Here is a 24,800-nt window from a genome sequence, read left to right as displayed (position 1 = left end):
CCTCACAGAACCAACCTGAAAATGCACGATCTTGAAACTCGTAAAGTAAAATTACAATTTGCCACTCTAAGTGGGTAGGTGTCTGAAAATTAAATTCACTTTAGTAGTGGGAAACAAATCACAAAAAATATATTTTGGTGTAATATCGGTTTACTTATGGGTAGTGCTTCTGAGACAAGGTTATAACCAGGTACATTAGAATCATTAGAATCCATAGCAAAATTGATTTGAATTTCACCGTTAGAAATTCTAAGTACTTCAAGTGAAAATAGAATTGTGGGTGTTGAATCCGAAACGTTTATTCTGGTCAAACGTTTTCACATCTCCAGTTTTACCAATATAAAGATTTGCTTTTGGGAAGCAGGTATTTTTTTTGAAACACTAATATTTTATAGAAAGAGGACATCTAGATAAAGAACGCTCTGATAATCTGTCATCTAGAAAAAATCCTCAACTAATTTAAATTGAGAGAGTATTCATTGAAAACCAAACCGCATAGATGTTTCTAAAACCCAATAAAAATAAAATATTGATGTTCTTCATTTTTCCACACACTGGCTACATTTTCCATGATTAGAAACTCTGCTATGTTGTGTAGTTGCAGAGGTTTTTTAACATTTTTCTCCCAAAGCCATTGGTGGTATTTTCTAATATAAACTGTTGTTCTTGGAAACAGCTACCACATAAATTGAATGTTGTTTTCTTTTTTTTTATTGTTTTAAAATATCAGGGTGTACTTAGCAAATATTCCTCATTTTATTGAAAAAAATTAGGGCTGATTATTTCGGAGCTTTTCAGAAACATAACAATTGTTTACCTGTATAAAAGTTAATTAAGAACGTGGAAAAAAGGTAACGAGTTGAACCGTTGAAATACATATCAAATAGTTTTAAGAACATCTGAACTGGCAATTCAAATGTTTTGGAATTATTTATGTTTCCTTTTCATTGCTGGTGAAGGAAGGCTGGCTTTTTACCAAGAAGCAAATATTTTGCTGACAATAGACAGCAAATTCTAATTCTTGCACATTTTTATGGTAAATTTGAAGTATTAAAACCTTGGGCTACTTTCCAAAGCTTCTGACATTTTTAGTCACATTTTGGAAGTTTACGGAAGTTACATTTTCTAATTAAGTGCCCCAATAAAGTATGCACCCCAAACAGAGATTATTTCATAGCACAACACGTGAACGCAGGTGCCCATGGCATGAAATGTGGTGGATCATCCGGGCGTTCCCAAACCAGCCCTAGAGACTCGTTGACTCCCATGAGAATTGAGTTCTGGATTATAATTTAGATGGCTAAAGATACCCACCGTGAAGTATTCTCCCCTTTATATATCAGATATGCACTTTGCGAATCTGTGAAGTATGATTGCTGAATGGCTGATGGATGCAGTGACATGGAGCCCCACCTTCCTTTATTAATTGCTTTTCTTTACCTTTTATAAAATACAGAGATTCGCCTCAGTGCTAAAATAGTCTGAGCAATGCGGTAGAATGAGTTCACAAATTTGAATTCCTTTATTGTCATCAATAATATAAACCACAAACATAAATTCTAACTTACCTCTAAAATATGACTCCTAAGGCTTATATTACAAAATTCTAATGAACTGATATGCATCCTGGCAATAACTTACGGCCTGATTTAGATCTTGGCGGAGGGGAATACTCCATCAAAAACATGACGGAAATCTTGTCGGCCGTATTATGATCCCATTATATTCTATGAAGACCGTAATACGGCAGACGGGATATTCACCACATTTCTGACTGAGTATTCCATCCGCCGAGATCTAAATAAGGCTAATCTAAATAACTAAGATAGAGTTAGAGCAACAGGGAGTCCCAAGAAAGCAAGGTGATTGTACACCTAGAGGAGCGCAAGTACAGGGGACTCCTGCAATTATAGGCAGCCTTGTGGCATTCCTTGTGACAGTTCCCTCAGAGACTAGTGCTAGGAGCTGTAGTGTATTGTAGCGCCAAGTAGCCCCCAGCATGTTGGCAGCCTACACATGCTGGCATGTGTAGACACGAAAGTCCTTGCATGGCAGTGCTATTTACCATCCTGTGAAACATTTTTAAGTTATCCTTTGTTTTTCTGCAGTTGGACTTGACAATATATGAGTTCATCGAAGGTGGTACATTTTTGCTGATGTCCTCCAGCAGAGAGCCAGACTCTGCTGCCTATAGAGGGCACCCTGCGTCCACCCATGTTCAAGAATGATTACAGACCCTTCAACCAATCTTTGCAAAAAACTGATGGATTCTCAATTAAGTGACACATGCCTTTTTACCTGTACACCCAGGAGAGAAGGCCTCCAAGCCACTCTTGGTAACATCTGTTAAGTTCTTGTTAAATCTTAGTTGTAGTTCTCAACAAAGTTTGCTTTATGAAGCAATACTCTAAGCAGAGACCCTCCACAAATAATCCACATTCACGAAGACAATGCAAGAATTTCCCATTTGGCCCTTCCATTTTACAACCCTCTAAACACTCTAGCTGTAGAGGAACTCACGGGTGATACACAGTCCCCCTAACTGGGGTACGTGCTTCCACCCATTGTGTGTACTGTATCCTGCATATGTGTGTGCCATGTTTCATGTGTCTTGTGTGGCTGTGAGAGATCTAGAGTCACATGAATAGCGTAAAGCAGTGTGAGTTTATAAACACCTCACTTGGGTGATCTCGTAGTACTTTAAAAAGGAAATAGTTACCCCCACTTTATAAGACACCTAAGTTGGCCCCCGGTGACCTAAAAATACAGGCTAATCACTTTGCTGCCCGCCTTTGCCCCAGTGATAGAGCAGCACTTGGCCAAGCAGCCTTCTAGCTTGTTGCATAGTGCTGCATGATGTATGGGCTTTGGACGTCTCTCAGTCAGGATTCCTAGTGGGGCACAGCTGGGAGGCTGTGCTGGTGGTCACTCTTGATGAAAGTAAGGGAACAAGAGACCAGGGCGATCCAGCTGACCTACTGTTGCATCTCTCTGCTGCAGGTTACAAGCCAGTGATGATATCCTAAATGACCATTTAGATCTTTCTTGAATGGCCAGTCCCAGGCAGTGTCACTTCCCATAGGCTGTTCCGCTAATCAATCTACCTATGGTAGTGTGTACAGGGGTTAGAACTCCACGCTATACACTTTAACATGAATATTCAGCATTTGGTTAAACGCTGATTCGGTCTTCCAGCTTTGAGGCCCTCACCTACGCCGACGACACTGAATTCCTGATGGCGTTGTGCTCTCCATTCTCAGATGACATTTGATGCCTGGCAGAGTGGGTCGTTGCCATCCATGATAGAGTGGCTAGGATTTACTTGAGGCTTAATGCAAATAAGACTGAGATTCGGATAATCTAGGGATCTCTTTCTCTTTATTTGAGATGCTCTGGCCTGAGATTTATGGCTTTTAGTATGATCAAGAGTTTAACTTTGACTTTTAGGTACTGAAAGTCTGCTATTATTGCTTCAAACTGCTTTGTGTGCTAAAAGAGACCCCCACCTATCCCCTGAAGAAGCATGTTTCAATCCTTGAGGCTATGATTTTGGTGCAACTTGACCATGCAGTGCTGCGTCAATCGAGCTCACTGAAGACTTCAGAGGGGAATCTGCACAGGGTACAGAGCATGATGGTTTGCCCTGTTTGTGAGCTACGTAATGACAGCATGTGTCTGTAGCCCTCTGCTGCCTCCATTTACAGCCGATCAAGGATAGCATTCAATTTAAAAAAAAGATGTGGCATGAACCTATTACAGAATTGGTCCCATCTTTATGCCTGCCATCATAAAGTCTTTTTAGTCTTATTATATACTCCCAGGAGAAGCCATAGGTCTGGGGCTGTGTATTTACTGAACTTGACTTGCTTCAAAGTAGCACCTTGGTACACTAATGTAGAATGCTCTCCCACTCTGAGTGGTTTTCTGGCTATGCTCTGTTTCGGGAAGTCCAGCTAACTGGCCTATTCTTTTAGTGTTTTAGTGCTTTTCTGTTGCTCCCTTGTATGTTGCTATAGCACCATGATGCTGATTTAATGCAAATTTGTAATTGCACTAGTAAGTAAGTAAACTGTGTATTCTGCACAAAATAGTTTTTTTACACAGCTGGTCATTGTTTATGCTGCTATTCCTGGAGCATGGACTCACCAACTCTATGAATGCCTGATGGTCCAGAGAATTATACATCCATTTCCAGCCTGGCCTTAACCTCTGCCGAGCAACTATCCCTTAGCTCACCTTTGTCCCGGGTGAGGTGTTGGGTATCACATAACAACTGACCATTTGGAACCTACCATGTTCCCAGCCCAGCAGTAGTCCAGGGAAAAATAATTCAGAGGTGGACTCAATGAGGCCGGCATTTCAAATTGTAAAGATAGCTTGGACTTTGGTTCCATAACTCCACCCGTGCCCTCAACAGAACATAAACACTGGCTATCTCAAGCCAGTATTTTGCGTATTGACGCCAGACTGGAAATGAGGAAATGCTGGGGAAAAAAAGTCCAAAAGAAAAACCTCCTCAGTCTATGCACTAAAGATCTGGACCACTTGATCTCCTCTGGCATCAGAATTGCCCAAACTCTCATTCAATTCTAGAGGAAAACTCAAGACACGCATCTTCATAGAACACTATCGCCTCTTCCGTTAGGTATCCACATAACTCTGTCTCCCTGTAAATGTTTGCAATAACATACCTTGGGGCTCTATCTCTTTTTGATTAGTGCTCCTTAGATAAGCTTGTACTTATGAGTATCCTTATATACGTTCGTGCTTTAGTCTGGTGAAATTCTGTTAGACCAGTCCTGATGGGCGTGACCACTAATACTAATAGGATTCTTCGCATCACTGCTTCAACTGGAACTGGGAGATGAGCCAGGGATCTGGGGAAGCCTTGCTATTATGGCTTGACGAAATGAGAGTTGAACAAACTTTCATAGAAAGGAGCTGACTCTTGACCAGTAGGACTAGGAGCATTTTCCTACTTGGCCGACTCCTACATGGATATCGTCTCATTCTTGAGGAACTGAGCCACTCAGCCCAACAGTCTTGCAGCCCAATTAGACCTAGACAAACTGAAGAACAACTTTGTGTCAGTAGCATTGAGGATTTGCAAAAACTGAGCATTGTGAGTCTGCACTGTGCCCTGCCTTTCTCCAGTCATCAGTGATTTTGTAGGATCCTATTTCAACAAGTTACAAGCCAGGGAGGAACATGGAGGTTTATCCTTCTCCTCTAAGAACTTATGGTAAAGGTGCATCACCTGCCACCATTTTCCTTAATTCAAGAACCATTTGAACCTCCTCAGTTGCTCTAACGGTTCCGGATATATTCAGGTTTCAAGTTGAAGTTGGAACTTGACTCCAATCCCAGTTCTCCAGTTCCAGCTGGTAGACCACGGGGTATAATGTGGTGCCATAGGTCCTGTTGCTGCTCCTGCCGACTGAAAACCATGAATACAACTACTGTTTTCGAGATTTACCTTGAGGATGAAACCTAGAAGTCAGCCCAGCTCCAGCATTAGTAGTCCCACTTCCTAAACACTGATTCCCAAACCAGATCGAATAGTAGGTGGCTGGGTCCATTGCTCCAGACGCTGACCACCAGACCCCACTGGCACACTTAAACTGGACATCAAATCAAAGGTTTTAATTGAGGAGCGGGTGCAAACCAAACTTTGGGAACAGTGAAGGGGGCATCAGAATGCGTAGGGCATATCTTTGTGGATTTTCCTATCTCACTGGGAGGAGTCCTTGCTCTCACAGATATCAGAATCCATGGCGCACTTCCTAGTAAATTGTCCCTCCTAGTATCAGATGGGTACTTCTATTAAAAGTATCTGATTTGGTGGAAAGCAGGGGCGGCTCCACTGCAATGGCGGAGGAGCGTCGCCCCACTCGTCAGTCACAGAAAAATTAAATTATAATAAAACATTGTTATTTTTCTGTGACTGCCTTACACATGAGGAGTGGTGGGCACTTGAAAGAAGCATGCATGTAAGTTTGGCTGGCCGTCCTAGGCTCCCAGGGACTGTCTGAGCAGCAGATCAGGACGCTCAGACCAATCCTGGCGCTGCTCTCATAGCATGAGAGCAGCCTCTGTATTGGGCAGGGAGCCAGCTTTCCCAGAGACTGCTGAGAGAGCACTGAGGCGGGTGTCGGAAACCACAGCAGCGGTAGCAGGAGAAAAGGTGAGTTTTAAAACAATTATTATTTCACCCGCCCTCCTCCCCCCGTTCGTCCATCCACCGCCAGCCCCCACTTTTGTTTTATGGAGGCCGCTTCTGGTGGAACATCGTCACTATTTGGTAGTGGGGTCTTTGCTCTGCTGATGATCTCACAGTTTACAGCACCCTCTACCCAAGGAGCAGCAACAGATTATCTCAAATATTAAAGTCCATTGGAAACTTCTTGATGGATTGCCTTCACAGTGGAAGGTGATATATTCTCTCGTGTATCAGAATACATGGCGTATTCCCTTGAGAAATGCCCCCTTCCCCGAGGCAGAGGCTCTCTGCTGCCTCCTAGGCATCAGAATCCATGGGACACTTCTTAGAGGAATGGCCTCCCTGTGGCAAGGGGCCAGTGATATGTGGCAGGGGGTTTCTGCTCTCTCTGATGCTGGAGTCTATGGGGCTAATTGAATGTCCCCTCTCTCGCCTGGAATATCTACTCTCTTTGGGGTATTAAAATGCAAGTGGCACTTCCTAGTGGAATATTCCCTACCTGTGGCTGGGAATCTTTGGTCTCTTAAGGTATAAGAATCCATTGGGAACTCCCTAGTAAAATGTCCTCACTCTGACGGGTGATCTTTGCTTTCCTTATGGTATAGGAATTAACTGGACATTGCTCACTGGAACGCTGCTCTGTGGCTTGGGATCCATGTTTCCCTCTATGTGGTCTATTGTCCCTCCAGACCTCAACCTACGCCAAGAAACAGCTTTACCTCCACAAGCTTTTTTTTCTTTATGCAGTTTTATAGAGCACAAACTCGACTCAAAGATATCAGAGCGCTTTACATAAGCACCAGTTGCATTACAGACGGACACATCCATTTTCTAGGCACAGGGAGATTAAGTGATTTTCCCAGAATCACAGGATGTTTGAGCCTTCAGCTTCAAAGTCGGCCACTTTAGCCATTAAGCCACATCATCTCCCCATTACTAGATAAGACCAGGCAGCTATCAGGGCAGTGAGTGTGGGGGTTATGTCTTAACCCAGCACAACCAGACCAGTCCCATGTCAGGGGCAAAAGGTATCCCTGTAGATCAGGTGCTCGGACACGTGTAACAATGTATGGGAATTTCTGTATATTGCTTGAACCCAGCTGCAAAACAACAGAGCACTCTACAAAGGTGAGGCAGGGGGTTTAAACAGGACCATGGTTGCGTATGGTAAGGTGCCTCTCTATGAGGAAGGGCACCTCACCCATTACAGGGAGGAAATCAAAACAAGAGAAGACATCAGGCCAACTGGTCTGTGGCAAATTAAGGAGGCACAGCTACTGTATGCAGTTCCCATAGCTGCCAAACTCTGCCAGAGAAGTCGTAAATAAAAAAAATAATAACCGTGGAAAGGAGCGATAATGTAATAGACCGATGGCTTGCCAGAGAAGGCGTGTGCGCCTCTCCTTGTGGAGTGGACAAATATTGCTATCAATACAGCAATTTATCACTCCTGATTTATAAAAAACTGGCGTCATAGCTGGCACTTATTTTTCTGTACAAGCTCCTCTGTTTGTGTATTCTGCTTGAACGGGCCCCGTGGTGTCTAGGTGACAACAGTGAAAGGGGAATTTTGTTCTTTTTAATCTGACCAGTGACACTTCTTCACTGGGCATGTACGAGGAGCTCATCTCATGCTGAGGGGAGCTCATCACACACTATCATATTCAAGCCACCAGATGGTGGTGATTTAACACTGATATTACCTTTTAGCCTCTACAGGGAGCTCATCGCATACTGACATCGTAATCCACCACTAGAGGAAAAGCATTATTCACTGACCATGATGCCCAGATATCACATTCACCCACTAGAGGGAAGATGCAAGCGATTAGGCCATTAGCCCTTTCCACCGTATTCCACCACTAGAGGGAGTTGATTCCTCACTGATAACATTTACCACCACTAGAGGGCGCTGATAGCTCCGTTACATCATTTACCACCACTAGAGGGAGCTCCTCACACAATATCATATTCCAGCATTGCAAGGAACCTATCAGATAAGGATATTTTCCAGCCAGGAGAGGTAGAGCATGACACACATATATCATTTTCCACCACTAGAGGGAACCTTATCTCTCACTGATTTCATATTACACCTTAAGAGGGAACTCGTTTCACAGTGGTAGCTTTTTCGAGCCACCAAAGGCTCGAATCTCATACAGATAGCATGTTCAGGGCACAACCGGATCCCCCATCACATGCACACCACATTCCGCCATTAGAGGCTGCTTATTACCCATTTTAATAATCCACCTCAGTGGCAAGCTCAACGCAGCGTGATATATTACAGCAACGACAGGAACCTCATCAAATCATATTCCAGCCATTAGATGAACTCATCACTCACAGGTATCATATTCCACCAGTAGAGAAAGCGCAGACAACAATATTATATTCCACAATTGGAGGGAGCGCCACACAGCCATTTTCAGCACTGCAATTAATTTCTTTACACAGTAATGTCCCATCAAAGCTTTAAGCTTTTTGGGGGAATGACAGGAACTGCCATTAAAGGAAATCGTATTGAATATTGTAAAGGGTTTGCATGGTATCCCCTTGGTTTGAGCGGGGGATGGGGGCAGAAGGGGGACTTCAAGTATCCTGAGCATGGGTTCTTGTGTTGGTACAAGCAATTTGGAGTGGACAGGCCTTCCCTGTACTGAGCATGTGGTGCATTAAGGGAGGAACTGAGAAAGCCTCGATAGGAGAAGACTTCTGTCTGTGTATATTGTTTGTCCTCACTAATTACAACTATAATGTTTCTTTCCAGTGTGCAACGATGATTATCCGTGTGAGGGCATGAGTCGACACGCCACCTTTGAGAACTTTGGAATGGCCTTCTTGACACTCTTTCAGGTTTCCACTGGGGACAATTGGAATGGAATCATGAAGGTACTATCTTTATAACAATGTGTGCAAATGAAAAAGATAATCAGATGTCTTAGCCAACACTTCATGTACTGATATCACATCCCACCACTAGGAGGAACTGATTATACTGGTTTCATGGTTTAGCCAATAGAGAGAGCTCATTAGAAGGTTGTTATAATATTCCTTCACTAGAGGGTGCTCATCGCAAACAGTTAAGTCACATTCTAGCCACAAGAGGGAGCTCATCCCATGCTAACATAATATTTTACTCTAAATTGATCTCTTTTCACACTGATATCATATTCCCCCCTAGGAATCTTTATACTCCACCAATATCAGATTCATATAACTAGAGCAAGCTCATTGCACACTGATACCAAAAGAGGAAGCTCATCGTCCTTCAGCATCTTTCCCCATCATTAGAGGGAGCACATCCCACCATGATACCATGTTTATAAGCTTACTGGAGACAGTTCATTGCACATTGTTTACTTATAACAAAAACTACAAACGAAAAAGCCCAGCGCACTCACCGGCCACACGAAAAGGCTAAAGAAAGAGTTGCCAAAATAAATAATCTGTTACATACTATACAAGCCAGATTCTGGGTCGGGAGGAGCCCAGATCGCGTCATCACTTCAGTGACAGACGACTCCCCTATGATGGTGGATAAAAGTGACAAGAGAATTTTAATTTTTCTTGACCTTTGTGCTGCCTTCAATACCTTCAACCAAACCATCTTACTTAAATGCCTGGAAACAATGGCAATCAGGGAAAACCTGACAAATTGTCTGACTTCCTTTTTGTCGGTAACACCACAAGCAGTCCAACTGGATGGCTTTACCTCCAATTCTAAACCTTTTCTATGGATAGCCACACAAGGTTCACTCATCTCTCTGTTGTCATTTAACATCTACCTTTGCCACCTCACCCAGCATCTAACTAGGCTGTACTCTCAGACATGATGCAGGGACAGGCAGTGACATCAAGAGTAGACTTAACAAAACCAAGAAGGCCTTCAGAATGCTGAACAATGTGTGGAGGAAATCTCAGTACAGCACCAAGCTGAGGCTTTAGCAGAGCTGGGTTCTGGTTACACTCTTGTATAGATCAAAATGTTGGCAGATGAGAAAACACAACATCTCAAACTGCCAGCCTTCCACACCAGTAACTTGAGAAGAATCTTGCAAATCTTCTGGCCACAACCAATCTCCAACCAGGAACTGCTCACCATATGCAAGTAAACGAGCATAGACACCCTCCAGTATATGAAAAAGATTGAGATAGGTAGGGCACACAGTGAGAAGAGAACAAGACTCCATCACAAGAACAGCTCTCCACTGGACCCCAGAAAGCAAACGTAAGAGAGGCAGGCCAAAAAACACCTGGAGAGGAACTGTGGAAACAAACATGAAAACCCTGAACCACAGGTGGGGCATCGAACAACGTTTTCCCAAGACAGACAAAAGTAAAGGTCCTTCATTGCTATCCTACATGCCAGTTGGTATAGTGGACAGTAAGTAAGTAGGTTGCCACCTTGCCCAGCAGTTAGAACATTTCTAAATAAAATGTACTACTCTGCAGAGGATAGCCAATTCTTATTCACGGTGCTACCAAAGTGTAATTACCTTTCAAAATATACCTATCATTCCATCGGATTTGGGAACAACCCATCAATGCAAATGTTTTTTGAAGTTAAACCCTTCAAAAACTGAAATCCTCACTATCTGCGGTAAGCTATCTGACTGGACAGTGCCCTGTGTTCTGTATCAGTGGGCAAATGTCCTAAACCCGCACCATCAGTTTCCAATCTTAGCACAATTTTGTATTCAAATCAGTTTTTTGAACTACAAATAAGCACTGTTACCAAATCGTGTTTCTTCCACTTCAGACTTCTGAGCTGATTTTTTAGATTTCCGCTGTTAGTTTGGAGACATTTTGTTTACATGGAAGGCGCATAGGGCCCACCCATTACTTGCCATTCGTTGACTTCAATGTCAGCCTTATTTGATGTCTTGGTTAGCGCGAGCTGACTTCACTTTGGCTTCACTTTCTGTTTTTTATTTCCACCTTCCCTGTACCATGGACCAAGTACTGTTTCCTCTTTTTTGAGAGTGCCTTTCCGCTGCTTCTGCTTTCTGTCTTGACCTGTTTTTTTTCTTCTGCTTGCCATATCTCACCACACCATACTATAACTTGGCATACCATACATACCATACTATAAAATTAGAGGCCACACCATACCATTGTATACAACAACAGGGGTGCCACCATACCATTCTATACCAGACAATGACAAGTCATACCATACTATACTACATAATAGCAGGCTATACCATGCCACACAATGACAGGCCTGCCTTATCACAAAATATCATATCATACCATACCACACCATACTGTACAATGATAGGTCACGAGATACCATACCATACTATACAAAGACAGCCCATACCGTACTATACTATAAAATGACATGTCATACTATACCGTACCAAACTAAACAATGACAAGCCATACCATACTATACTCTGCTATACAACAGGCAATTCCATACCATGCCATATCATATCATACCATACCATACCTCACAATGACAGGTCATACCATACCATACAATGACATGCCACTCCATAGCATGCCATAATACCAGGCCATACAGTACCATACCATACCATTCGATACCATACCATGCCGTACTATACCATACTATACAATGACAGGTCAAACATTGCCATAAAATATCGTACAATACCATGAAAGCCCATACTATACAATAGCATGCTATACAATGACAGGATGTAGCATACAATACAATGACATGCCATGACATACTATACGATGACAGGCCATATCATACCAGATCGTACTGTACCATACAATGACAGGCCATACCATACTATAGCATACAATAGCATAACATGCAATACAATGACATGCCACATCATAGCATTCCATAGCATACTATATAACAGGTTATTAATGACAGGCCATGCCATAGAATAACACACAATATCATCCTATAAAATGAAAGGCCATATTATACCATACTATATTAGCAGGACATGCCAACCATTACCTACCATGCTATTAAATGACAGCCCATACCATACAATACTATACGACACACCATGTCATACCATCCAGTCATCGGCCATTTGATATCATATCATACAATACCATACTATGCAATGCCACACCATTCTATACTGTACTATATAATGGTGGGTGATACCTTATGTACCTTATCCTACTGTTTAATTACAGCCAATACCATACCATACAATTTCATTACATATTATATTATACAGTGAAAGGCCATACAATACCATATCATACTTTACAATACCGTGCATTACCATACTAAACAATGACAGGCCATATCATACTATACCATACCATACAATGACAGACCACACCATAGCTTATCATAGTGTGCTATATAATATTGGGCCATACCATACCATACCATACCATACTATACAATGACAGGTCATACAATACCATACAATATCACACAATACAATGATAGCAGATACCATAACATACTATACAATGACAGGCTGTACCATATTATACAATTACAGGCCACATTATCTCAACTCATAACCCACACACATTACCATACAATACCATACCATAGCATACTGTATAATGATAGGTCATAACATACCATACTTTCAAATGACAGGCCATACTATATTGTAACATACTATACAATGACAATCCATACCATACCATACCATACCATGCTCTGCTATACAATGACAGGTTTCACCATACCATGCCATACTGTTCAATGACAAACCATACCATTTCATACCATATAATGACAGACCTCACCATAGCTTATCCTAGTATACTATATAATACCAGGCTGTACCATACCATAGTATACAATGACAGGTCATACAATACCATACCATACCACACAATACAATGATAGCCGATACCATAGCATACTGTACAATGACTGGCCGTAACATACTATATAATGACAGGCCTTATCCTAACATGCCATACCAACTATTTAATGACAGACCAGACAATACCATACTATACTATTCCATAACATTCTATACAATGACATGCCACAACATAGCACTCCATACTATGCTATATAATAACAGGCCACACCATTCCATACTGTACAATGACAGGCCACATAATACCATACCATTAAATAACACACCATACATTAGAATTACAAGCCATGTCATACCATAACTATACAATGACTAGCTACACCATAGCGTACCATACTATACTATATAATACCAGGACATACCATTCCATAATATACCAATGACAGGCATCACCACATCATACCATACCATACCATAACGTATCATACAATAGAATGAGAGGACATACCGCACCATCCGTACTATACAATGACAGACATACCATACCATACCACACCTCACAATATCATAATATACAATGAGAGACCTTACTATCCCATAGTATATTGACAGGACATACCATATCATAGCATACCGTACCATACCTTACAATGACAATCAATACCATACCACTCTAGGCCATACAATACTATAACATTCCATTTCATACCATACTATGCAATGACATGCCATACCATACTATACAAAGGCAGACAACACCATTACATACCGTACTATATAATGACAGGAGATACCATAAGTATGTTATCATACTATAAAATAACAGACTATACAATTCCATACAATGACAGGCCATATCATAACACACCATACAATGACAGGCCATAACATACCATAACATACAATGACATGCCCACCATAGCATTCTATACTATATGATATGTTAAAGCCCATACCATTCTATACTATACAATGACAGGTCATACCACACTATACCATCCCATAACATATAATAGAATAGAATGACAGTCCATAACACACCATACTATACCATACCATACCATACCACACCACACAATATCATACTATATAATGACAGGCCATATTATGACATACTGTATTGACGGGACATTCCATGTCGTGCCATTCTGTACTATACCTTACCATACCATACCATGCAATACTATACCACACTATGATAGGCCATAGGATAGCATAACGTACCATATCATACCATACCATTATATGCAATGACACACCACCCACTACACTATACAATGACAGCCCACACCATTCCATACTGTATTATATAATGACAGGAGATACCACACCATATGTTATAATACTATACAATGACATACCATACTACACATGACTGTCTATACCATACTATACAATGATAGGTCATATCATACCATACCATATTAAACCATGGCATGCCATATCATATCATACCAAACCATTTCATATCTTTCAATGGCAGGCCATACCAAATTGTACTATACCATACCATACTATACAATTATAAGGGCACACTATATCATATCATATACCCAGGGACACTGGAATTATGTGATTGTGCAGCCGCACTGATTTTTACATAGTTGTCAATTTGCCGCTTTTGCCACAATAATCCATTATCTGCTGAATAATCTGCAGGCTTCCACAAAATAAAATTTGTTTCTAGCTCAAACGGTTTAAAAGTTACAAAAAAAGCAGTGATTTGTGCTGCCACACAATGGAAGACCCTCTGCAAAGGTTGACTGGTCACCTTTCTGTAGCTAATTGCTTGATTTAGGTGTTAAACTGGTATTAATTAAATGAAACTATTGCCCAGACAGCGTTAACACTTTTAAAATAGACAAAGTAATGAAGTAATACTATCACAAAATGTGCCCCATAATGCTCCATAATATAGGTAAAACTACCACATAATTGTACGCTCCCCTGCCGCATAATTCCAGTGGGCCTGATTATACCATACTTTATTTTAGCCTTACCATGCTGTATTATACAATGACAGGCTATATCACACCCCACCATCCCATCCCATACCATATCATAAAACAAAATGACAGGCCATACCATACTCAACTATGCAATGACAGGCCATGAAAGACCATAACATACTATACTCTGCTGTAAAGTGACAGGCCATACCAAACCAAACCATACCTTAACATACCATACCACACAATGGCAGGACATACCATACCATATCCAACTGTACCGTACCATATCATACTGTGCAATGATAGGCCATACCATACCATACTATGTAATGACAGGCCACTCCATACCATACCATACAGTACATTGACAACTATACCATATCATACTATGCAATGATAAGTCATACCATACCATACCATACAATGACAGGTCACACAATATCGTAGCACCCTGTACTATATATTAACAGGCCATACCATACTTTACAATGGCTTGCCATACCATAGCATACCACACCATACCATACAATAACAGCCTATACCATACAATGGAATTCTATATAATGACAGAGCATACTATACTATACAATGACATATCATACGGTACCACACCATACCATACTATACCATGATAGGTCATACCATACCATTCCATATCTTGTGTAAAGATTTTCATATATGCTCACATTCACTTTATACATGAGGTTGTGTGATTCTATGGAGTCATGTTTACTTTTAACCCCTATTTACATAGTGAAATTATAATTGTTATGTCCCTGATCGCATTTTATTCTTTTATTAAGAATACTACAATATGATACATTGTAAATTTCTTTCTTTTTTTGTATGTTTTTATGTGGAACGAATTGGAGTTCTGAATAAAAAATAAACTGAAACTAAGGCTTACCATACTATAATATGGCAAGCTATACCATACTATGCGATGGCAAGCCACACCTTACCATACTATATAATGAGAGGCCATTCAATACCTTATAATACTACACAATGACAGACCGTACCATACCATGCTATACACTGACAGGGTATACCATACTATTGCATACCAACCTATATCCATACTATACAATGACAGCCCATAACTAGAATACACTGACAGGCTGTACCATACCATATCATGGTATACGATGACAGTTCATATCGCTATCAAGAAATATATTCCCCCTTGACCTCTATGACTTTAACGGTATATATCCAACACTTTAATTTTTGTATTTTAATACATAAGGGCAAACAACAGGAAACGTTTTTTTTAGAACTTTATAATTTTATTATTTTTTTCTTTAGTTGTATTTCTTAGTACAAAAGTTTTTTTCATTTATCGATTTATCACATCAGTTAATATATTTTATCAAAAAACACATCGTATAAAACTCATTCTTTTGTAATATCATCAGTAAAAAACTATTTCATGCAGGGAAAACAGATTACAAAACAATCAACATTCACACAGGTACATACACCCCTTACTTGTCATACATACTACATTCATTCTTGATTCTGCGTCTGAGGGATCACAGGTGGAAGTGCAAATTAATACGCAAGGTCGACGCGTTTCGGCAGTGTAGACCGCCTTCCTCAGGACCTGTCTTGCAGAATATTCATACATAAACAAATATTTTTATGGCCCCTGCATGGTTGGGTATCTTTAGTTCTGGGAAAGAATTCCTATCAAGCTACAAGCATTGACTTCAGGGTTTATTTTTGTATTACTTCCTATTTTGTCAGATATTATCTTTTTTCTACTGATTGTTGGTGCAAAGGCTTGTTTTTTGTTGTGGATCCGATAATAGACTTGTTGTCACAATGTCTGAAACTTGGAGCTTGAAGTCAATCTCTCCGTGGTTGTAAACGCGAGTAACCGTTGTATTGTTATTTTCGAAACCGTTTATGTTTCTTGTCTATCAGTATGATGCGTCTCTCCCGCTAAGCGGTCTCTAACGGCTGTAAGTCCGGGCGATCTGGGGCGATCTGAGGCAGCACTGCGCCTTTCGAAGTTCAGGGAGACATTTAATTTGAGATGCTTTGAATTTCTCTTTCATCCGGTAAAGACGTATCCGCACTCGCACTACTCGGGGAGGCTAACCAGTAGGAGAGACGCATCATACCGATAGACAAGAAACATAAACGGTTTCGAAAATAACAATACAACGGTTACTCGCGTTTACAACCACGGAGAGATTGACTTCAAGCTCCAAGTTTCAGACATTGTGACAACAAGTCTATTATCGGATCCACAACAAAAAACAAGCCTTTGCACCAACAATCAGTAGAAAAAAGATAATATCTGACAAAATAGGAAGTAATACAAAAATAAACCCTGAAGTCAATGCTTGTAGCTTGATAGGAATTCTTTCCCAGAACTAAAGATACCCAACCATGCAGGGGCCATAAAAATATTTGTTTATGTATGAATATTCTGCAAGACAGGTCCTGAGGAAGGCGGTCTACACTGCCGAAACGCGTCGACCTTGCGTATTAATTTGCACTTCCACCTGTGATCCCTCAGACGCAGAATCAAGAATGAATGTAGTATGTATGACAAGTAAGGGGTGTATGTACCTGTGTGAATGTTGATTGTTTTGTAATCTGTTTTCCCTGCATGAAATAGTTTTTTACTGATGATATTACAAAAGAATGAGTTTTATACGATGTGTTTTTTGATAAAATATATTAACTGATGTGATAAATCGATAAATGAAAAAAACTTTTGTACTAAGAAATACAACTAAAGAAAAAAATAATAAAATTATAAAGTTCTAAAAAAAACTTTTCCTGTTGTTTGCCCTTATGTATTAAAATACAAAAATGAAAGTGTTGGATATATACCGTTAAAGTCATAGAGGTCAAGGGGGAATATATTTCTTGATAGTGTATTGCTTTTCCTCTCTTTCCCTGACCATTGCAGTAATAATAGAGGGGGTCCCATTCTTATGTTAAGACAGTTCATATCGCACCATACTATATGATGACAGGTCACACCATACACTGGCAGCATATACCATACCATACTACACGATACAATGACAAGTCATACCATACCACACAATACTATACAATAACAAGCCATACCATACCATAGTATGTTATGAGATTCCATCCCATACTATACAGTAGACAGACAAGCCACGCTATAGCATACTATACAATCACAAGCTACACCATACATACCATATCATATCATAGCATACTCTACAATACAATGACAGTCCATGCCATGCCATACTACACCATTTCAAGCCAAATCATACTATTCCGTACTATACAATAACAGACCATGACATAACAAACCATACAATACCATACTATATCATACCGTACTAGACAATGAGAGGCCATATCATACCATACCATACTTTGCTATGACAGACCATACCATATTAGCTCATACCATAGCGTACTATACAATGACAGCCCTACCATAATATATTATGATAGGCAATACCATACCATACCATGCTATACAATGATTGGCCATACTATACTATACCATACCATACCATACTATACTATTCAATGACAAGCCATAATATAACATGCTATATACTGCTATACAATTACAGGCCAAACCTACCATACCATACATCGCCAGGCCATACAATACTATACAATGCCAGACTACACCATACCATATTATACTATATTAGAACAGGCTATACCCTGCCATACTATACTATACAATAGCAGGCCATACAAGACCATACCACACCATATCATACAATACAATACATTCAATACTCTACCATATACTTCTATATAATAACAGGCTGAATCATACTATACATTGGCAGACCATACATTTCTATACTATGTAATGCCAGTCTATACCACACCATTCCATACCATCCTATTATACAATTACTATCATACCATACTATACACTGACAGGCCATACCATGCCATACTGTAAAATGACAGCCCATACCATGATAGGCCATATTTAGCATACCATTCCATACCATACCTTGCCATACTATAGAATGACAGGCCATACCATACCATACTATAATGTAACATACCACACAATACTATACAATAGCATGCCATACTATACCATACCATACCCGGCTATACAATTACAGGCCAAACCTACCATACTATATAATGACAGGCCATACCATACCAATACAATACCATTCAATACCAAACATTACTATACAATGACAGATTACACTAAACCATACTATACTATATAATAACAACATATACCATACCACACTATACTATACAATAGCAGGCCATACAAGACCATACCATATCATACAATTCAATAAATGCAATACTCTACCATAGCATGCTATACAATGACAGGCAATACCATACTATACAATGACAGACCATACCATTCTATACTATATAATGACAGTCCATACCGCAATATTCCATACCATGCCATATCATACTATATGTGAGAAAGTGGCATCTTTCTTGCCTTGGTATGCCCCCACTATTTTCTGATTGCTGATGTGCTTTGACTGAGTGTGCCCTGGGCTCCTGCCAACCAGGTACCCAGGGCCTGTGTTCCTACCCTAAAACTGTGTTGAAACTAAAACTAAATTGGCATCTCTGGCCACCTGTCAGCCCCTAGTAAATGGTACCCTAAGTACACAGGGCATGGTGACCAGAGACGACCCCTAAGGACAGCAGCACTTATTGTGCCACCCTTAGGGGCCCTGTGCCCTGGCACCCACACGCTGCCTTTGCAGACTGAGTGCCTAAGTACAGAACTAAACAAAGAGTTGACCTGACACACATCCCTGTGTGCCATGCCCACAAACCCACTGCCCTAACATACATCAGTCACCTCTCTTGGTGGGTGCCTTATGCCAGTGGTGTGGGCACAGGTGCATGAGACCTGTGCCCCTACAGTGCCCTGGGCCATTCCTGGGCACTGTAAGTCCAGTGATGCCATTAAGAGTATATAGTGCTGGGAGGTCGACATTATGAAATCCACAGCACCATAACGGCTACACTGAAGACTGACAAGTTTGGTATCAAACTTCTCAGGACATTAAATCCACACTGATGCCAGTGGGGGATTTAATGAAAAATGCACCACATGCCCACTGAAACCTAACCACAGTTCACGTCTGGACTGAGAAGCTACCTAGGCTGCCACACAGCAGACATGTTTCTGGACCCCTGGGTGGAGAGCCCACGCTCTCCTGGGCCTGCAACAATACACATCCTGGGAGAGTTGCTAGGTCTCCTCCCCCAGGATGGGCAGGGGGAAGCTTCAAAGGCCTGCCACCTCTGTGAGGTTCTCCAGACCATTTGCTGTACCCAGCAACTGGCCCCCACCAGTCCTGACCCCCATTTCGGCGGGAAGACTGGCTGGAAAAACTATGTCAGGAAGGAGGGTGCCAGCCTGTGCCAACAACACCCCTCAGGTGAGGGAGACGAGGTGAAACACAACCCCAGGCTCTGGCCACCTTGAAGATGGGGAGCCCTGCCCAGTCACAGCCAGGCTCCTGCCCCCCTCCCACAGGAGAGTAGCAGGCTAGGGGGTGTACCCACCCCAGGACAGGGACCTATTGGTCCCTGCCCTTGCCCTACCTGTAACACCCCTAAATTCAGTATTTAGTGGCTCCCTGAACCTTCCTTCCTCGGACCCCAAAAAGAAGATCAATCAAGAAAATCAAGAGGAAGAAGACCCGCCGTGCAGCTGCTAACAACAGGACGACAACAACTGACTTGGCCTCAGCTCTACCGGCCTGTCGATCCTGGAACCTGCTCCTGCCTATACCCCGGCGACTCCAGCAGACAGCAACCTTGGGACAACCTGAGGACCTGCCTGCCTTGACACTCTTGAAGATTGGGACTCCCATCAGCAAAGGCTCTGCTGCAACAACCCCCCTGGTGCCAGCAACGAAGCTCCGGACCAGCCCACTCTGCAACCGCCGATCCCAGCCCGTGCCCAAGTGATCCAAGACCACGAGGATGTCTCCCCGGCGACTGGGACCCGAATTCCAGTGCCCAAAGACCCTCCTCGACGAACCAGACGACGGCTGCAGACTCAGAACAAGGGCCCCCCCTTCAACCGCGCCCAGCTGATGGTAAGCTTTTCCAACACCCAAAGACACCCCTGCGCCCGGCGCCCTGCAACTCCCTGCGCTTCCTTTGGGGTACCTACCTGTGCTCCAAGATCCCAACTTACCTCTCAAAGTGGTGGTCGCCCCTGAAGAGTCTCCGTCCCCGAGCCTGCAGCCTTTGTTCATCTTATACCTTTCCCATTGAATAACATTGAGCGCCCTACTGCTCAAAAGCACCCTGCACCCAGCCGCCCGAGTGCCGCTGTCCGTGCCTCCTTTATCCTATCCTACTTCCCCCTTTGCCCTGAGCAAGTGACCCGGAGCCCAGCTCCCACAGCTGGGTGGCCTGCTAGCCAGCAGCCACCAACCAGCGGCCTCCTGCCCCTCATTGGATAACATTGGGCCTAACTACCTCTGCACCCGGCCGCCCCTGTGCCGCTGAGGGTGAACCAACTGTACCTACCTGACCCTGGGGGACCCCTGAGTCTATGCCCAGAACATTAACTTCACCAGCCGAGTACTCACCTGGAAACCGGTAACACACTTAAATGCCATTGGATAACATTGACTGGTTTGACTCGAAAAATCTTCTGTCCACTTTTGAAAACTTAAAATACTCATATAAAATCAACCGAATTCCGAAGTACTCACCCGTGATCAGGAGAGAAGCCAGTACTGTACCTCGTAGCCCAGTACTTAACCGCAAAAGTAATCCCAATTGGGTTTACTAGTAACCTGTATTTTCTCCATAGGAATCCATTGTCTGATTTTCTATGAAATTTCTTCTGTCTACTTTTGAAAACTTGAAATATTCTTTAAAAATCATACAAAATACTGAAACGTAATTACTTACCTGTTTTAAGTTGAGACCCCAGTGCTGGACCTAAGAGCCCAGTACTGGATTACAAAAGTAACAAGATCGTACTTTACCTGCAACCTGAATTTTCTCCCATTGGATAACATTGCCAGATTTATGTTGAAAAGTTTCCAAGTGTGTACTTTTAAAATAGCTTTATATTCCTGAAAAATAACTGCAATAACTAAAACGTTTTTACTAAATTGTTTTCAGCTTAGAACCCAGGACTGAACCTAGGATCCAGTCCTGGAACTACCAAAGTAATCTACAAAGTAATTAACTATGTTTAGATAGAAAAACCCATTGAGCTCAATGCTAAATTGTGTGTAGAATTGTGTTGCCTACTGCAACCCCTGTACCTATTGTGTTTACGAAGTGTATTGCCTTTCTGCAAAGTACTCATCTGAGACCTCTCATATTGAGAACAGTATATTTTGATACCTGTTGGTTCTAAAAATAAACAACTATATCTTTGATATAAAAAACAATTGGCCTGGGGTTCAGTCTTTGAGTGTGTGAACCCTTTTGCTGAATGAGTGTGTACAACAAATGCTTAACACTATCCTCTGGTACTGCCTTACTGCTCGACCAAGCTACCACGTTAGAGAGTAAGCTCACACCTGGCTTTAACCTCTGTTATACCTCTGGGGTTTGTGGACTCTATACACACTGCACCTTATTCTGGTCCAGTATATATAGAGCCACTTTCTCACACTATACAATTACAGGATGTACTATACCATGCTATACTCTACAACGAGAGGCCATATCATACCATATTGTACACTGAAAGGACATACCATGCCATGCTAATCAATGACAGCCCATACCATAGCATGATAAGCCATATTTAACCATACCATTCCACAGCATACAATATCGTACTATACAAAGACAGGCCATACCATACCATAATATACAGTAGCACGCCATATCACACCATACAATGACAGGCCATACAATGCCATACTATAACGTATCATACCACACCATACTATACACTGGTATGCCATTACAGTTTGAAGTGTTGCACCAATACTTTACAAACTGCCTCTCAGTTAAGCCTGACTGCTCCCTTCCAAGCTAGCAGGAGGTTGAGCATAGGTGGTTAAGTTGAGGTTCGCTTGTGGCTTACCCTGACTAGAATTGTAGTTGATGCTTGACCAGGGCTCAGACCCCAGTCAACCAATAACCCAATTTCTGACACTTACCATACCGATGACAGGCTGTGTCATTCCATACCATACTATACAATGACCACTCTTTACCATACCCTATAATGACAGGCCATTCGATGCCGAATTCGACTCCGAACTTCACATCTTAAGCCCCGTTGATGGGACCTTCGACATCGATGCAACAAGACCTCTCCCCGCAGCCTCACTGCATCAAGGAACCAATGCATTGCCTCCACTGTGTGACGCATCTTTGACATGGATCCACACAACATTCCGCAAACCAAGATTTACGGTACTCTGTTCAGCTGGCCTAACTGGGTCCCTGTAGCTGGCCTGTGCCCCATCGCGGTCGGCTTGAACTTGTCACTTTGTCCCGGTCTAGCGTGACCAGATATCCCTAGTTGGCGCTTTATGCCCTTTGCCTCTATTTCCTCTGAAGACTGTAACATTCAATATCTCTGGTTCTACTGATTGGATTTTTGCTGTTTGGGTCTTGTTTAATTTATTGAATTAGGCTTTATTTTTCTATCCTGGGGTGGAGACTTTTCGTGGGATGTGTCCACTGTATTACAGTTTGAAGTGGTGCACACAGGCTGTGTCATTCCATACCATTCTATACAATGACAGACACTACCATATCATACCATACTATACAATAACAGGTCATGCTATACCATTCAATACTATACAATGACAGGCCATACTCTACCATACCATATTATACCATACTCTTCCATACCAACCTATACCATACCATACTAGCAATTACATGCTTTTGTATATCATACCATACCATGGCCTGCCATATCCATACCATGACATACCATACTCTACAAACACAGGTGTTACCATACCATCTCATACCGTACCATACAATGTCAGGCCATATGTTATGTTGGGATCCCAACAGAGATCAATTCTTGGTTACTACTTTGTAATTTATTGTCAATAGCATACCCCACCAAGGACAGATGCATCTGTATTTTCTAACAGCATTAGCAGGTCCGCTCTTAAAATAAGTCTCTTTTCATCTCACTCTTGACCAGCCAACATTCCAGCTGTCAACATTCCATTCCTGTGTCATCACAAGATGACATGAACACAACACAATACCATACCATGCAATGGAAGGCAATACCATAGCATACTATAATATCCCATACTATACTATACACTACTATATGCTGCACAAAAGACAATTTTTGCGGCATAATGTGGCACATTTTGTAATAGTATTACTGCTTTCATTCATCATTAGGTCAAGCCTAACACTTGTGCATTTGACGGAATCCACTTTGCGGGAGTGAGCAGCGGCGCGCAGGGTGCCATCTGTTGTGGATCTTGTTTGCTTTCACTTTTGCGCTTGTTGTTTATTCCTTCACAGCATGTGTAACTCTGAGCGACGCTCGCAGAGTTTAAGCCGTAGCCATATTCTGCAGTTTTCCCTCCATTCACATAACTGTAGATGTTGTATTGAGAAGTTATATGTTGTCCCACTTTCCGATGCTAATGTTCACTAGTTTCAAATTTCACGTCTAAGTTGTGGTCGGCCAGCCTTCATCGGTACAACTGTGAAATGCTTACACACATGTATGGGGTGTCAAGGGGCTTGACTGCGGGAATCGGGTTACAAGGAGACGATGCTCCGAGGGGAAGTGCACGGACGGCCACATCCCAGAGCAGGGAAAGAACCCAAACAAAGCAGTTTGGCACTGCGCTCTGCCTGGTATTGGAGAGCCCGGAGACAGCTGCAGGTAAGGCCCGGTGCTGGACTGCAGGTGCACTCCGCAGAGCTCTTCTTTGT

General features: G+C 41.9%; 2 protein-coding genes across 2 annotated transcripts in view; one reads left to right on the top strand and one right to left on the bottom strand.

Moving 5' to 3' along the window:
• ADSL (adenylosuccinate lyase) overlaps window positions 1-6,877 on the bottom strand; it is an 84,217-nt gene extending 77,340 nt beyond the window's left edge. Inside the window, exon 1 of the mRNA XM_086928367.1 lies at window positions 6,848-6,877. Within this exon, the coding sequence (XP_086784493.1) occupies window positions 6,848-6,877 (30 nt within the window). The remainder of the gene's footprint in view (window positions 1-6,847) is intronic.
• Window positions 6,878-8,994: 2,117 nt separating this feature from the next.
• The window catches only part of CACNA1I (calcium voltage-gated channel subunit alpha1 I), a 52,083-nt gene continuing 36,277 nt past the window's right edge, over window positions 8,995-24,800 (top strand). Inside the window, exon 1 of the mRNA XM_086963469.1 lies at window positions 8,995-9,112. Coding sequence (XP_086819595.1) covers window positions 9,020-9,112 — 93 coding nt within the window. The 5' untranslated portion in view covers window positions 8,995-9,019. The remainder of the gene's footprint in view (window positions 9,113-24,800) is intronic.

Source organism: Lissotriton vulgaris, chromosome 1_1 (genome assembly GCF_964263255.1).
Source record: "Lissotriton vulgaris chromosome 1_1, aLisVul1.2, whole genome shotgun sequence".
In the NCBI taxonomy this organism is placed as follows: domain Eukaryota; kingdom Metazoa; phylum Chordata; class Amphibia; order Caudata; family Salamandridae; genus Lissotriton; species Lissotriton vulgaris.
This window is presented reverse-complemented; position numbering and strand designations above follow the sequence as displayed.